The sequence below is a fragment of the Morchella importuna genome (assembly GCF_003444635.1).
Source record: "Morchella importuna strain M04M26 chromosome Unknown Morimp01GS018, whole genome shotgun sequence".
NCBI lineage: Eukaryota > Fungi > Ascomycota > Pezizomycetes > Pezizales > Morchellaceae > Morchella > Morchella importuna.
Window position 1 is genome coordinate 537,582 of NW_025763415.1, and position 15,393 is coordinate 552,974.

Below are 15,393 nucleotides of genomic sequence, written 5' to 3' on the forward strand. Positions count from 1 at the left end.
GTAAAGTACGTAGTAGCCCATCCTTTCTCGGGCAAAGATATTATTATGATACCACTTGAAGAAACCGGGCCCATCGCCGGAAAAGGAAAAGGAAAGAAGGATGCATGTGTATGTACATGATTGAAGATTCAATCGATGAAAAACAAGCTCGATACGAGAGGCAGTAAGACTCATCAAATCATAGCCACCATTATCTTACCTGGCTGTGTACATGTACGTACCTATTTTTTGCCTAAATACATGAGAAAATTGAATACGGATGTATCCATTACCTCGACAGGAGAACAGCCTATGAGTAACTCCCATTACTCCGGATACAGACTCTGACCCGGATTCGAAGATGTAGGCAGGTACAATTGTAGGCACTCTCTACAGTTGTAACCAAAGCCGATGGACTAGTGAAAAGCCCCACTTTACCTACAGGTACCAAGACTAATGGCATACATTCTCGACTAAGAGAGTAGTAGCATTTAATCCAGTATAGCGACTGCAGGATAAAAGTACAAAACACATTTCTACTAGTTTAATTCACATTTACCTGGATCCTCTTATAATATTAGTAACCCGAACTAGTTAGTAATGGCTAGGGTAAAAGCGTGCACTCTACATGTACATATGCCGTCGGGAGTCTCTGAAGTTGGCGGATATATATATATACCCAAGATCAGTCTCACTCATTTTATGTTAAGATCTTAAACCACGTGCTGTATTCGGGTCCTAGCTGTGCCTTGGACATAAAAGCTCTACTTCAGTAACTGAACTTGAATTCCTCCAGATCACCACCCTGGCATCCAACAATTCAAAAACCCACAAGACAGAATTTCTGTTGCAAAAAACTTCTTATAAAAAACTTCAAATCTTGGTCAGAACTCTCGAAATTCGTATGACCAGTTTCTTAAAGAAGTTTTTCAAGCGAAACTCATCTACAACAATGTCTTTTCGCCGGCCCAACTTCGAGCTTCTTCACCCGCTCGCTGCCACCAAGAATGACAACATAAGAACTTTCCCCGAGCTGCTCGCCTTCAATGCTAAGCATAACGGATCCTCTCTCTTTTGTCTTCAAGGCGTCAAAGATTCTAGCGAGCCACCAGTCCCAGTTACTTTCGAACAGTTGCAGAAAGCAGTCGATCGCTGCAAGGCATGGCTCACTTCTAACGTCGCCGGAATTGAACTTCCCAAGGTCGACGCAGATGGGAGGGTTACAAAATCCCCCGCAGTTGGGATACTGATGGGCAGTGATGTGGGGATTATTATCTACATGATGGCGCTTTTGGCGCTTGGCGTACCTGTGAGTGAAACATCTGCTAGGCGCAAAGTGCGGTGGTTGTCTAACATTATGTTAGGTTGTTCTTCTTTCGGCACGGCTTACACCAGTCGCGATTGCGCATCTCTTGAAAGCCACATCGGCAGGAGCCGTACTAGTCTCAGCCCGCTGCACACGTGCGGCAACCGATGCACTGTCATCCTATGATGAAGGTGAAAAGCCACCCACAGTCTATGAACCCATCTCGTATGAACGTTATCTCGATGACTCCGATCCAATCGGATGGGCTTCGCTGGAGGTACCCTCAACCTACAACGTCGTCGATGAGATGGATCGTAATGTAGTCATTATGCATTCCTCCGGCACCACCGGCTTGCCGAAACCAATTTATCACCCGCACAAATATCTTTTGGGATATGCAAACAACCATTTGTTTGGCCCTGAAGAAAAGGTGGACGGTGTCAGTTGCTCTACACTTCCACTCTTCCATGTGAGTTATCGTATTAGTACTCAGGAAATAAAAGTATATTTTCTAATTTTTATAGGGCTTTGGCCTTCTCGCAATATCACTCTCATTATCGATTGGCAAGCCCTTCTGCATCCCTGCAGCTTCTGTAATTCCAACAGCAACGTCTACTCTTGCCCTGATACGCAGCTGTAATGCCCGTTCCCTTATGTCTGTTCCCTCCATTCTTGAGGACATCGAGAAGCTACCCAACAACGAAGGCCTAGATGTCCTGAAACAACTAGATTATGTGGTTGTTGGTGGAGGACCGATCAAGTCCGGTAATGCAGAGGCACTTGTTGCAGCAGGTGTAAAGCTTTTGAATCATATGGGGTGTACCGAAATCGGTGCAATTGCTCCCATATTCATTCCCGGTCCAGACTACGACTGGCATTATATCCAGCTCCGTAAAGACATCGGTCTGCGGGTAGAACCGGCTGAAGATGGCCTCTTCAAGCTCATAGGTTACCCGTTCGGATGGGGTGTTGAGTTTCCAGTATCCGACTTGCTTCAATGCAACCCCCTCCAACCGGAAACACAGTTCAGGGTCCTTGGTCGTGCAGATGACTTACTTGTTCTTGCAACTGGAGAGAAGATTCTGCCAAGGATGATGGAATCGACTGTTTCGAATGATAGTAAGGTGAAGGATGCAATCGCTTTCGGAGATGGGAGATTCAACATTGGATTGATCGTTGAGGCCAATATCGAAATTGATCCAACAGATGAAGCTCAAGTCAAATCATACATTGACTCCATCTGGCCTTCTGTCGAGGCCGGAAATGAGTTCACCGATGCACATGGCAAGATCACCTCCAAGAGCATGATAGTTGTGACAGCTCCATCTTACAAACCACTTGCTCGAACCGACAAGGGTAGTTTGATCCGGAAAACCATTGTGAAAGACTTCACAGACAAGATCGAGGAAGCGTACAAGAAGTCCGAGCACGAGGGGATTGAAGCTATGCCTCCTGCAGGGCAGACCGAAGATATTAGAACATGGTTGAGAAACATGGTGGAGAGAGGCTTGGGTCTCGGGAGTGACGGCGGGTGGGCCGACCAAGACGACTTTTTTGAACTCGGCATGGATTCTCTCCAAGCAACAGTCCTTAGGCGCAAAATAGTCGCGGGAATGAACAAGTCCGGAGGTGATGGGGACAGCCTCCAACCAGATCTAATTTTCGCCTATCCGACTATTGAAAAGATGGTTGGTATTCTAGCCGGGAAAGCTGTCGTGGCGGTTGACCGAGAGGACCGTGTGAAAAACATGGCACAAAAATACATCAACATTGTTAACTCGCTCGACTCAAACTCTGGTGCAGTTGTACTCATCACTGGATCTACCGGTAGTCTTGGTGCCTTCCTTCTAGCCCAGCTTTCGGGTCTTCCTAATGTTTCAAAGGTAATTTGCCTCAACCGCCGCACCGGTGCTGCAATCCGCGATTTCAGCCTACGACAACAGAAAGCCCTCGAAAGAGGTGGGATTGAGATTCCAAAATCCCATTGGGAGAAGATAACTGTTCATGAAGTCGATCTCAAGTCCGCACAGTTTGGCCTTTCTTCTGCAGATTACAACTCTCTAAAGAGTGTCACACATATCATTCATAATGCATGGCCAATGGATTTCAATCGCTCTCTCGAGTCCTTTGAACCCCATTTCCAAGGAACTAAAAACATCATTGAGCTTGCACTTGCGGCAAACACACTGAGGCCGGAAAATGTTCCACGAATTCTTTTCACATCCTCTGTGGCTGTTGTGGGACGATATCCTTCTCTCAACGGAACACCTCTGATTCCCGAAATTCCTATGCCTGACCCAAGCGTAACAGACCATTTCGGTTATCCCGAAGCAAAATGGGTGTGCGAACAGATGCTCGAGGAAGCAGGCCGTACCTATGCCGGACGAGTCGAGACCATAATCACCCGTGTTGGCCAGCTTACAGGATCGGAGAGCAGTGGTGCTTGGAGTCCCAAAGAGCATTTCCCATCGATTCTCAAATCTTCACAGACAATTGGTAGTCTTCCAGCTGTCCAAGGAGTAAGTTTAATCCACTCCTTCACTTCCACACTTACTGTACATTATTTGGATCAGCACTAAAGCATATATGAGACAGACACTGTCTTGGATCCCAGTAGACCGGGCAGCTAAAGTTGTTATCGAGCTCCTTCTTCAGCCCACCAAGCCTGCCCCTGTTTATCACCTTGAGAATCCCATGCGTCAACCTTGGATGGACATCTTGACTTTGCTTTCTCGAGCCCTCGATCTCAAATCCTCGGAGGAGGGCAAGCCTGCAGTGATCCCCTTCGATCAATGGCTTGACAAGGTCCGCTCAATCGACGACTATGAGAAAAATCCTGCTGGCAATGTTGTGAAATTCTTAGAAGAGGAATTTACATCAATGGCCAGTGGAGCAGTAATTTTGGATACCCAAAAGGCGCGGGGTGCATCGGATACCTTGGCAAATTCAGGTGGTATTGAAAAGAAGCATATCGACTTGTACGTCAACTATTGGAGAAGTATCGGTCATTTGGGGTAGATTTGAGACTTGTTTTGGGGCCCGGGTAAGAGTAGGAAAAGCATCGACTGACATTCCTTTTTCTTTTTCTTTGTAATTAAAGACTATCTTTTGATCATTTTCCTAGATTCAGCTCGTCAGTTTAGAATCGATTATACTTCAACTTCATTTATCCGTATGATCGTAAAGTGCAACTCTGATTTTCGGCTGTTCTAGGACCTAAGTAATATATTCCCTGACTTACCTTCTGCTTTTAGGTATTGGAATTTCAATTCCTATTCTGGAAAATAATTCCAGAATATGACTGATCTTTCGGATAACCACATGGTTGGCTTGATGATAGCGATACCGAGAAACCAATAATATCCTGTGTGCTCCAACTATTGTCTTACAGCATCTCAACTATCTCAACGGATCTCATCCACGATTAGATCTATGAAAACGCGAACAGAAGATACCCCGGTCCAGGTACTAGCATGTGAAAGGCATGCCCGGAGCAATGATAGCACGCCGTGGGCGCACCATTCAGAGAAATCACAAAATGATCCCAGACGATTGGGATTGGTTATGCACCCGCTCTTCTGGATCCCGAGTCCAAGTGACTCTAAGGCACCCCGCAATCTATGTAGGTCAACGCTATGTCTGACCCAAGGTTGCAAAGTAGGGTAGGTAGAGTACATGGGGCTGGATCTACCCTCGAGCCACTCACTGCATGCTGGTGACGCGAGCTGAAACGATGATTCAGCAGGCTGGAACTGATTAGTAAATTAGAAGTATACATGTACGTATGTATGTACATACATGGTAGGATACGAGCGTTCCAGCACACAAAGAATGTCCCAGGGCCTCCTTAGAAGCGGAGCCCAAGGCCTGGATGGTAAGCGTAGGTACATTAAATACGTTAGGTGAGTTCTAAGCAAAGAATGTTGTTGAAAAACACTTTCTGGGAGGTGGTAAGCTTTGTCTTGGCGCCCGGATCAACCTAAATTCCCCTTTTGGGACACCCCCGACTTGGAATCCAATGGGGGGTTAAGCATTCGTCCGGAACTTATTTTTTCCTGTCCTATCGTGTGGAGAATACATGTCCTCTGTGCTTTTGCCTCGCCTCCAAACTCTAGAGGGGAAAAAAAAAGTAAACAGACCCAGAGGAGCTCTTGTTCCACGGAGCATCCGAGGGACTTCTACCTGGCAACACCTCAGGTATCTTACGGTACAGGCCACATAAAATCCACCCAGAACCGTGCAGCTGCAGCTAGCTGCAGCAATGTACATGACCCGTGTTGCCGTTTTTTGCTGCCCACTTGAAGTATTCATTGACGTAGAGAATACCTAATAATAAATGCACCTGTCCAGTGCATATGGCGCACCAGTGCGCTTCTTGTGTCTCTGGGACCGAGTTTTTTTTCATGAATGAATCGTGGAAACAAGTCATGATTGACATATCGAATCCGTCACTTTATCAAAAAAGAAATCTAGCCTTCACCGCGGTTCTCGGTGCCGGTGCCACTGATATACAGATTCGGATGTGTGCGGGGGTCACCAGTTACGACCTTATTTACATCAGGTCTAATCCATGACGGAGTGCCATTTCCAATTGGCGTAAACATTCTTGAGGCTCGGGGTATGCATGTAAGCACTAGATTAGTCTCTGTTCAGCTCGTGTTTTGCACTTTCATGAGGTTTCTGAATAAAGATCTGCGACATCGGCTGCTCCCGCTTGAGTATCGTAAAGTGGTGTGTTGTAAACAAGTGTTCAACAAACCAGTTTCAAAACTTGTTATCGAGAATCCTGCATAGATTATCACTCGAATGATTTTCTCGATTTGTGCACAAACTTCGCCTTGCATGTATGTACGTGTATGCAGAATATCAGAATATCATGATCACAAAACCAAACAGAAGATAAAAATCAATTTGCTCTTAAGCGAACTGAACTTTGAGATGAACAAGCTCAATCTGGCTCCAATCAGATAGACCCGATCGATTATTTCCCTTGGTAGAAAACTCGACTGGCGGTAGCCTAGTTTGGAAACCATATTGCTTATCTTGAGAAGATACGGTGCAATGATCGGGAGTGATGTAACTTGGCGGATTCCCCATAGAGGCATTATCCGTCGCACAAGCTCATGGGATATCACTCGAAATCCAAATCACGTGCGTTTTTTTTCTTGGTGTATCTACCCTAACCCCTCGTATCTCCATCGATCATTGATCCTCCAAGCATGCAGTACCAGACTACATGACTCCCATCCAAGGTCAAACAGTGCAGTAACTACTGGGGTAAATGCAGCAATAAGTAGTGCGCAATCAAGGAAAGATACTTATTGCAGTTTCGGGCTCGTTTTCTTGGCCGAAAATCCTTCTTCAACCGTAGATCCTTTTTGATAGAATTTCTTTTGTTTGGTGTGCCAGTTACGGGGGCCAAAAATTTATCTCAAAGAGCACTTGTACCTGGGACCGATTTTTATCCAAAACGAAGTATAAGGGGGCCGTTGTAACGCTAAAGTCTACTGTGCCTTTAACCCCGCTAGTGAAGTTTTCATTTCAAGAAGTTTCGCTAACGGAATTTTCGAGTCACCAATAACCTAAACACACATTTAAGCGATACACATGAGTCATTGAAAAGAAATGAATCTTCTCTGGCGTCATTAAAGAGCTAGGGCTTCAAACTGGTGCGAGTTCTGTTCGAGCCTTAAGCGAGTGATAGCCTGTGATTCTCAAATGCGCCTACCTCTGCCCTTATGGGCATCATCTCCAGTTTTTACCAATAGTACTATTCTATAATAATAATGCATTAATAGTGCTAAACGGAGGTGCAGATTTGAGATCTTCAAATATTTGGTTATTAATCTACTCTACTGGTAGGAGAATTTTATCCAATGTGAGATCATGTTATCGGAACAAGGGCTGTTTACCAATCCTTGGGAGTCTCGTGCCTAATTAGGGGTGATATGGAGCTGGCTTGCATGTCGCTCTCATGGGTTCGGGCCTGTTTTCTCGAGAAGACATCATGACCCGGCTCGTCTCACGAGGAGTCGTAGCACAGCATCACAAGTCCGGAAATGGAAGGAGTAGAGTTATCTATTTAGCGAGGAGACCTCCGAAAAGTATCTATGTACATCTACATTTATGTACTCAGAAGTCCATATACACACCGTGTCCATCCCACAAACCCTAATTGCCAAGCCACATTACGCGTTTCCATAGATCTTCTCAAACCCCTCATTATGTTCCCCAACGTGCGCTAAACAAAGCTTTACATCCTCTTCTTTCTTCAAAAATCGGTCTATTCTTTCCAAATTCAGTCTCGCATCATCTTCATCCAAGTGCATAACATAACTCATATTCCCGCCCTTCTGGAACGACGTGAGGTGAGCACAGTGATGGCAAGAGTCACCGCCTAACAATAGCCTCCCCCTTTCCGTCCTTACTAGAGCAACCTGGTGTCCTGGAAGATGCCCCGGCGCATCTATCAATAGCACACTCCCATCATCAAAAAGGTCATGCGCCTTCGGCCACGGACCCACAGATGTCGCATAATCGGCATCCTCGAGCTCCCGTACACGACCATCTGGGAAGTTCTCCTCCACAAACCCTGAGTCAGGGCTTATGGGCCATGCCGGGCGGCAATAAGCCTGTGTTCCTTTTCCGAGGATCATCATCGCGTTGGGAAACTTTGAAGGATCCCCGATATGGTCTACGTGGGGGTGGGATATGAGGAGATAGTTGATGTCGGCAGGCGAAATCCCGTTACTGGTAAGAATCTCTGCAGCGTCTTGGGTGATTGTTGGTTTCATGACAGCTGCCATGGCCTCTTGAATGGATGGTGAGATCTTGCTGGAGTCCTAATTTTTTTTCTTGTTAACTGAGGCCAGTGAATGATTCTGACGAACGGTCTGGTACCTTGGCTATACCCAAGTCCCACAATGCCTGGATTTTCTTCCCGGGGTGATAGATATAGAACGCCCATACTGGGAGCGGTACCGACTCATCTCCATTCTCAGGAGTCGCATCGGCGAAGAGATATTTTCGGGTTAAGAACCCCGTCGCTGTGAGGAGCGGTCTGACTTCGACGGTTGTAACCATTATATCAAATTTTTTTTGAGATGTATTTCTTGATGTTCTATGAAACTGTGGGTTGGAGTGGATTGAAACATACTCTTTCAGAGGAGGAGAATCCATTTATATATAGCAAATATTTCTCGGCACTGATAGATAATCGCACGGTCTATTCAGTGACTCAGGATCTCTTTCAAAACACTATAGGGAAGTACCTCCTCGAACTTTTCCAGAACCTCAAAGTTTTGATGTTGCTAACATTTGATATTTCCTACAAGGATTGACGTCACACGAAGTCAGGGGGTTGACTCATTATTGATAATATAATCTAACAATTCGATAGACAATATCGAATCCGGTTAATCTAGTACTGTTTACTACCCAATTCCGTCCTAATATCTATCCTAGGCTATGTAAGCGTACAACCTCTCCGGCGGCCACGGGTGATTAATTGATCAGGGTATATGACTCCATCTTCGGAACTCGATCTTCCCACAATGAAATCCGGGTTTGATTAGTATAACGGCCGAGACACTATTCATCACGAAGACTTTATACGAGAGTTACATATATACAGGGACGTACATGGATCTCTGTTTATCCGTCGTGAATAAAATTTACGAAACGGGATGGCGAGTGTAGGGCGTTCGGTAAATCCATTGAGTGACGGAAAGCGCTTAAGACCAGTTTTAGCGGGGGAGGGTTTGTTTGGGTAGTTTTTTGAACATCCTCAAATGGCATAACCCAGTGACAACCTTTTTCAGAATCAAAGCAATTACCGCGTTTATAAGTGGAGTTGGGCCACGCAACAGCATTAATGCTGGAAAGATGTTTGAAATGTCGGGATTGATCTCGAAGATGATGGATTCGGACGAAACTCGGGCACTAAAAGTAATTGCACATAAAAGTGGAATTCATCCAATTTCAGTAGTTTGATGAAGAATTTTCCTTGGGGATATGAGATTAACCTAACCACGTACTCATAGAATATGGTAAAGTCGATATATTACATGTAGTTAACATCAGTTGTGATATAGGAGGACGTTTAATTTACCGTTGCACAAATCGATCCTGCTAGCTGCAGGAACATACATGTAGATTAGCGCGATAAGGATATCCCATATGTTATCACCTAGAGTAGCTCCATTGTTTTATTTGGCAAGCACATATTGATATAGCATGAACAATCATTGCCATGTGAATACCCCACCTGACGATAAAAATATTGAATAAGGCCCCACATTATCTGCATGCATATCTCTCCACTTTTCCAAAATACAACCTTACCGACATGTGTGTAGCTCAAGAATTATTACATGATATTTCTCGGTTGCTGGTGCCGGCCAAGATTCGGCATTGCTTTTTCGCAAAACACGCGCTTGGTATGCATTCCTGCGGTACATGAGCCACCAGATCTTATAAGGGATGTCTCGGAGGAAACGCTACATCTAGATCTTAAGAGCCTAATAGCGCAAGGACATCAACATTATTGGTAAATTCTTACTTCATGTCTACCTACTAGCACGCGTACATGCCAGAGACTTTTACATACCCACCAGCTTACTCTACAGAGTTTCGCCGACTCGATCGGGCTATTGCGCTCCGAGACAGATATATATCTGGAATAATTACGCTTACACTGGCCTGGTGATTGCATTGATTTGCTTACGCATAAATTCCACAGCCTTGGGGCAGTTGATGAAAAGTACACACATGCTCCATCCACGAGCTCGAGCCTCGAGGAACGGAGGAGAGTAACGCGATAGAGCTACATCGTGCATTTCATACTGAGTGGGGCTGGGGGGTATATATAAGGTTCTTTTGAGATTTTCTTTTACGTATTGTGTTTGGGAATGGGTTTATGATACTCCTAGAGGGCTAATTGGTTTCCAGTAGAGATTTTAATCGCAATGCTGTCAGCTGGCGGAGAAAGAGTTTTGCTTTTCGAGAAGAGAATTTCTTTTTGAGGGAATTGTCTTGACCTCTAGACCTACCCAATCACTTTGAATTGAGGTCAGTTCCGGGTAGAGCGGAATGGGAGACCTGAGGGCCGGGAGGATATTGGTGCGTGAAGGGAAAGGCAGGCGTACGTACCCCGCTGCTGAAAGAAATTTAACTTAATTACAACTACAGTGAGATATTTAAACTTAAAGGCTTGCTAAATATAAAGCGCAATTATGTTTAGCAATTGCTAAGCTCTTGGTATGGATGTTCATTTCCTCTTTGCGCTCATGAAAGACTTGAACTGACCGTAATTATAGTTTTAGTACATACCAGGGACCGAGCGGCACTATCGTGGCCGAAATAATACTTTCGAGAGCTAGAGGATTTTAGTTCGAGGGCGCATGTGAATAGCCTTTAGTTTGAATTTTCAAATCCAGGTTATAGCAATATCAGGTCTCCCTTGCCAAGTAAGCTAGGAAACCCTGATTCCAGGAACCGGACGCCGAACTAGGAATTCGAATTTTAGAGTCCAAATACTTGCAGTGGCAGGTCATTGCGCCGGTGGTGGATGTTGTTAACAACTACATTGTTAAATGTTTTATCAATTATGTATACGTAGTTTAGACGTTGTTCTAAGCTATCTGTACTTTGAATTAGAGGTAATTTGGCCTCGAAACTGTCACTATAAAGAGCGAGCTTTCGTTCTCTCTCCTTGTTTCACTCATCAATTCACATTATATTCTCTACGTTCGAATTCTCGGTTCTTTATTTTGCTAATTCACAAAGATCATCTCAGAAAAAAATCTATTTCAATAAGTGGAGAGAGTACTTACGTTCTGACGGTAAAAGTTGGTATTGCGCTAAATTAAGTACTAGAACATTTTGCTAACTTGTGGGTTGCCAATTCATTTGTCTCCCATTCTGGTATTTGATCATATTATATTGCATGGAGGAGACGTTTCAAACAAAACAAAGGAATCACCGCACATAGATAATTCGCCGTCCTCGATAATCCTGCATGAAATTTTGCCCGAGTTCAAGATATTATATATGGGATAGAAACTTTGAAAACATTATAAAAGCCGTTTGACAGCTAACTAACTACATATTATAGTTAGCAACACCAATTGGAGTTTGTACAAATACGCCACCAAACACACAACATACATGTATCACTCGACACCTGAAGAAGTCTTCCCAGGCCGTTATATATATTACAGCCAACACAATATCAATATCAATAAAACTACCTGAAATCCCTCCCCATCGGGAACGACACCTCGGGCCACTCCTCATTCAACTCATTCGACAACAACACACTCTTCACCCCAGTAAACAAAAAGTCGAAAAATGCCGCCACAAACGTTTTCACCACTAGCGCACTCCTTGCCGCCTCCGCCGCGCCATACAAGTCCTCGTATACATCCTCCGGTATCTCTTGCGCTAGCCCCAACAACTCTATCAACATTGGGAAATCCGAATAACCCATATGTCGCAGCCCGCTCACCCTCACATGCCTCCTCCAACTCCGCAGTCTCTCCCACACCTCCACCTGTGCTGGACTCCGTATAACATCATCTCCGTGCGCGGAATCCATGTACATAAACGGCTTATTCAATCCCTTGCCCACAACTTCGCCGTAGAAGTCCCCGTCCATGTTCAGCCCGCCTAACACCCGCCCATCAAGCCAACAAACTTCGGCCGCTGCTGCCCCGCCAAACGAGTGCCCAAACACCGCCAGCCCGCCGATATCGACAAAGTCAGTGAAACCCGGCACGTGCGCCATAATCTCCCGCACTTCGTTAAGCACATACACCACGTCCTCTGTGCGCGCAGTAAATGCCTGCGCTACTTCACTCAGGTCTAGATCTGCCTCGGGCACGCCCACAAAACGTCCCGTGGCCACAGAGCCATCGGCCATCTCGACCGCCTCGGCGTCGTAAGTGTGGTCGATGGCAACCACTACATACCCTTTTGACGCAAGGTCCTCTAAGATACTGGTATAGAACACGCGTGAGATTTGGAACCCCGGTGAGAAGACGATGATGTTTGTGAGGTTGCCGTCGGCGACGTAGAGGGTCGCGCCGGGGAGCGAGTTACTCTGCAGGGCGCTGAGGGTACCAGCCTGTAGACCCTTGGCAGCTTCGTAGGCAAGGGCTGCGTGCTGCTTGATGTACGGGACGGCGTAGTAGAGGGTGTGAAGTGTGCTGTATTTGGCGGGGTAGAAGACCTGTACCATGAATGTACGGGGGATATTAGGGGTTGGTGCGAGCACGTCGAGCCGCCCAGAGTCGTGGATTTGTACCTCTACGGTGCCGATGGTAAAGAGCCCTGTGGGAGGGGGGAGCTGCAGTAATTGGGCGGATACATGAATGAGGAGAAGGAGGACGATCAGTGGGTAAAGGTAGGCTTCTTTTGCCATAGGGAATGCAGTATTAACTGAAGGAGATATAGGAAGTCAGAGGTCAATGATCGTTTAACTACTAAAAGTGCTCATGAGGTTTTTGGAGGGAAATTGATGGTCCAATCACCCCTAACCTGGAGATACTCGAATATTGAGTTATAAGTAAGGTCATTCTATACGTGAAAACTTCTAAAAGACTAGTAGTGAGTTATTGAAATAATCTTGGCAGGAAACAAAGAACAGAAAACGCTTAACATTGTGCGTTAGTAATAAAGGAAAGACCCTTGAGAAAACTCTTGATATTGTTCGGAGGCTATGGCTACCGGTGGCATTCTAATTAGCAGTAATTAACATACAATTACGTGGTTCATGTAGACAGCCAGGGAAAAGAGTTCGTTCCCATACATGAAGCGGCATCAAACGTAAAGATGCATTTGCGAGCGGAGTAGTTACACATCCTCCCAGAGAGGAGAAATAATTTTAATGACTCGAAGGTTTTAAGTACTAAGTTTAGTATGCCTTAGAGCTTATCGCATCGTGGGCGGGCCGTGTAGGGATTTCAAACTACATGTAACTATTTAGCCGGTTTGCATTGTGTTCATACTATTCTGTGGTGAATTGTCACCCAGCATATGCGTAGACACCGCAGCTGAGTGCGACCGAGCTCTCTGCGATAAATACAAAGAAATCTCGAAAACCACATAATTATTCGCGTATACTCTATAGCTACTTGACTCCTGTACCTCCTGTACCTACCTCTCCGTAAAACGTGCACTGGTGAGTGATACCTCATGATCGAGCCCCGACTGCTGCTATCTCCCTGCGCGACCGAGGGCGTAGCACGGAAACGATAGGGTCTGTAACTATTATCGTAGTCTTGGGGGCATCATCAGCTCGCTGTGCTACTACGCCCACCGTCGCGGTCGCCATGCAGCGGCTCAAGCGAGGCCAGATCTATGTAACGCAGCTATAGCTGTAGCTTGGTTACCAAGCTACATGTACCTACATTGCATTGTTCCGTGATGAGTTTTTCCTTCCGACCGACCGCGACAACATTACAAATACAAGCAAATTACCGATAATTCTCCGCCCTCCTTGTCTCTGTTGCCTTAGGTTCTGATCATGTTTTATTATATATCCTCAGAAATTTCAACGGCCGAAATAAAAACCTCCGTACGCGGCGTTAGCACAACGGATTTTACGCTAGGCCAGCTAGGGTGGTGGTGGGTCGGTTGCGAACCAGAGTGATACTTCATGACGCGCACCCCACGACCGTAAGACCCCGCCGAAAGAAACAAACGCAATTTTCGATGGATATGTCACTCTCCGTATTTTTTTTCGCTGCGTGCTGGATCCGGAACAGCTTCCAGCCGAGACCACCCTTCTTCTCCCGCTTTCTCTCCCAACACAGTAAACGCGCGCGAGGCGTAGCTGGCTACAGGCTGGCCATGATCGAGATGGATGGCCGGGGGCCGGCATGCCAGGCAGCTACGTACGTATTTGCATAGCTAGGGATTAGAGTGCTGCTGGTACCCATGACTGACAGCTCGACAGCTACGTGCTGGCCTGCTAGCTAGCTAGCTAGCTGCGCAAAGGGCACTTCGCTAAAAACAGCTTAAGGTTTTTTTTTAAGCATCTGGCTGGCACGAAATATGGAGGGATGTAAGGTAAAGTAAGCTATAAGGCAATGTCAGAAAAGAGAGAGAAAGAGCCAGAGCCGAGACGTGGGTTATCGCTGTATGGCGGGAATGACACCGTTAAACCTTACATGTACATGTACGTATCGGTACGTATATACAGCCCCGGGAACAAATTCTTTTTCCTGAAAACGCATGGACACACGAATATCGTCGGGCTGACCCCAAGGTGCTCCTAGCTATAGCTGCAGCAGCTGGGAATTCTTTTTTTAAAAAATGACCCCGACGGAATGGGAAGATCTATTGCTCCCTTGTCCCCAGAGAATATTCCCGGTAGATGTATAATTCGATCAACAGTATGTAGCAATATATTAATATTGGCAACGACCATCGGAACGTTCCCAAGCACCACACATACCACAGATTTCCCCCAAAGGACGACGAGATACCGACCCGCAGGTTGTCGGTAATCAAATCTGACATTTTGCTATCCACACAGACGGAATTAACACCTTCCAGGAACCAGGGGCAACCTTACGTACAGTTATACCTGACGGCAGTTATAGATGGGTGCACAGCTAGGGATGAATGAATGACTCAATCACGATTCCCGATAACCTTCGGGATCAGTACTGGCCAGTGGATCCATGGCCACCCATCAACAGCTCCCACACACCACACCAAACAACCACACCCACTCGCACGCGCAAACCCAGCACCACACACCAGGCTGACCCAGGATCGAGTGTGGGTGTGATTGGCATGTGCAAGGTCAAACAATCCTGCTAGCCCAAGAACATGCTCCTGGTGGATGGGGAAAGAACAGGAAGGAGGTGTGGGGACACAACCGAGTGGTTCGGAGAAACTCACATACCTATGCAAAAACCAAATCGACAGGCCTTCGTTTGCCTACAATTGCGCAAGGCATGGAGCAACATGTTGATTACCTACCTCGGGACCCTGCCATATTATTATATATAGCTCCCATTCCCTTCACTGGCCTTCCCACGTGGACCATGCAGCCCTATTGCGCAACATAATCGGTAATTGTTGCTTGGAGAGTAATA

At 46.0% G+C, this 15,393-nt stretch overlaps 4 protein-coding genes across 4 annotated transcripts; 2 read left to right on the plus strand and 2 right to left on the minus strand.

Annotated features, from left to right (window-relative positions):
- Window positions 1–931: 931 nt before the first annotated feature.
- LAJ45_06309 (uncharacterized protein) lies at window positions 932–4,303 on the plus strand (the record flags this gene model as incomplete). Its single annotated transcript, XM_046115873.1, has 4 exons — window positions 932–1,288; window positions 1,344–1,754; window positions 1,810–3,804; window positions 3,881–4,303. The coding sequence occupies 4 exons, from the start codon at window positions 932–934 to the stop codon at window positions 4,301–4,303; spliced, it is 3,186 nt and encodes a 1,061-aa protein (XP_045970982.1).
- A 3,170-nt stretch (window positions 4,304–7,473) lies between these two features.
- Window positions 7,474–8,464, minus strand: LAJ45_06310 (uncharacterized protein; the record flags this gene model as incomplete). The annotated part of the gene is made up of 3 exons (XM_046115874.1): window positions 7,474–8,127; window positions 8,186–8,345; window positions 8,442–8,464. 3 exons carry the CDS (start codon window positions 8,462–8,464, stop codon window positions 7,474–7,476), a joined length of 837 nt encoding a protein of 278 aa, XP_045970983.1.
- A 3,067-nt stretch (window positions 8,465–11,531) lies between these two features.
- Window positions 11,532–12,707, minus strand: LAJ45_06311 (uncharacterized protein; the record flags this gene model as incomplete). The annotated part of the gene is made up of 1 exon (XM_046115875.1): window positions 11,532–12,707. The coding sequence occupies one exon, from the start codon at window positions 12,705–12,707 to the stop codon at window positions 11,532–11,534; it is 1,176 nt and encodes a 391-aa protein (XP_045970984.1).
- Window positions 12,708–14,376: 1,669 nt separating this feature from the next.
- Window positions 14,377–14,908, plus strand: LAJ45_06312 (uncharacterized protein; the record flags this gene model as incomplete). The annotated part of the gene is made up of 3 exons (XM_046115876.1): window positions 14,377–14,475; window positions 14,572–14,659; window positions 14,826–14,908. The coding sequence occupies 3 exons, from the start codon at window positions 14,377–14,379 to the stop codon at window positions 14,906–14,908; spliced, it is 270 nt and encodes an 89-aa protein (XP_045970985.1).
- Between the last annotated feature and the right edge of the window lie 485 nt (window positions 14,909–15,393).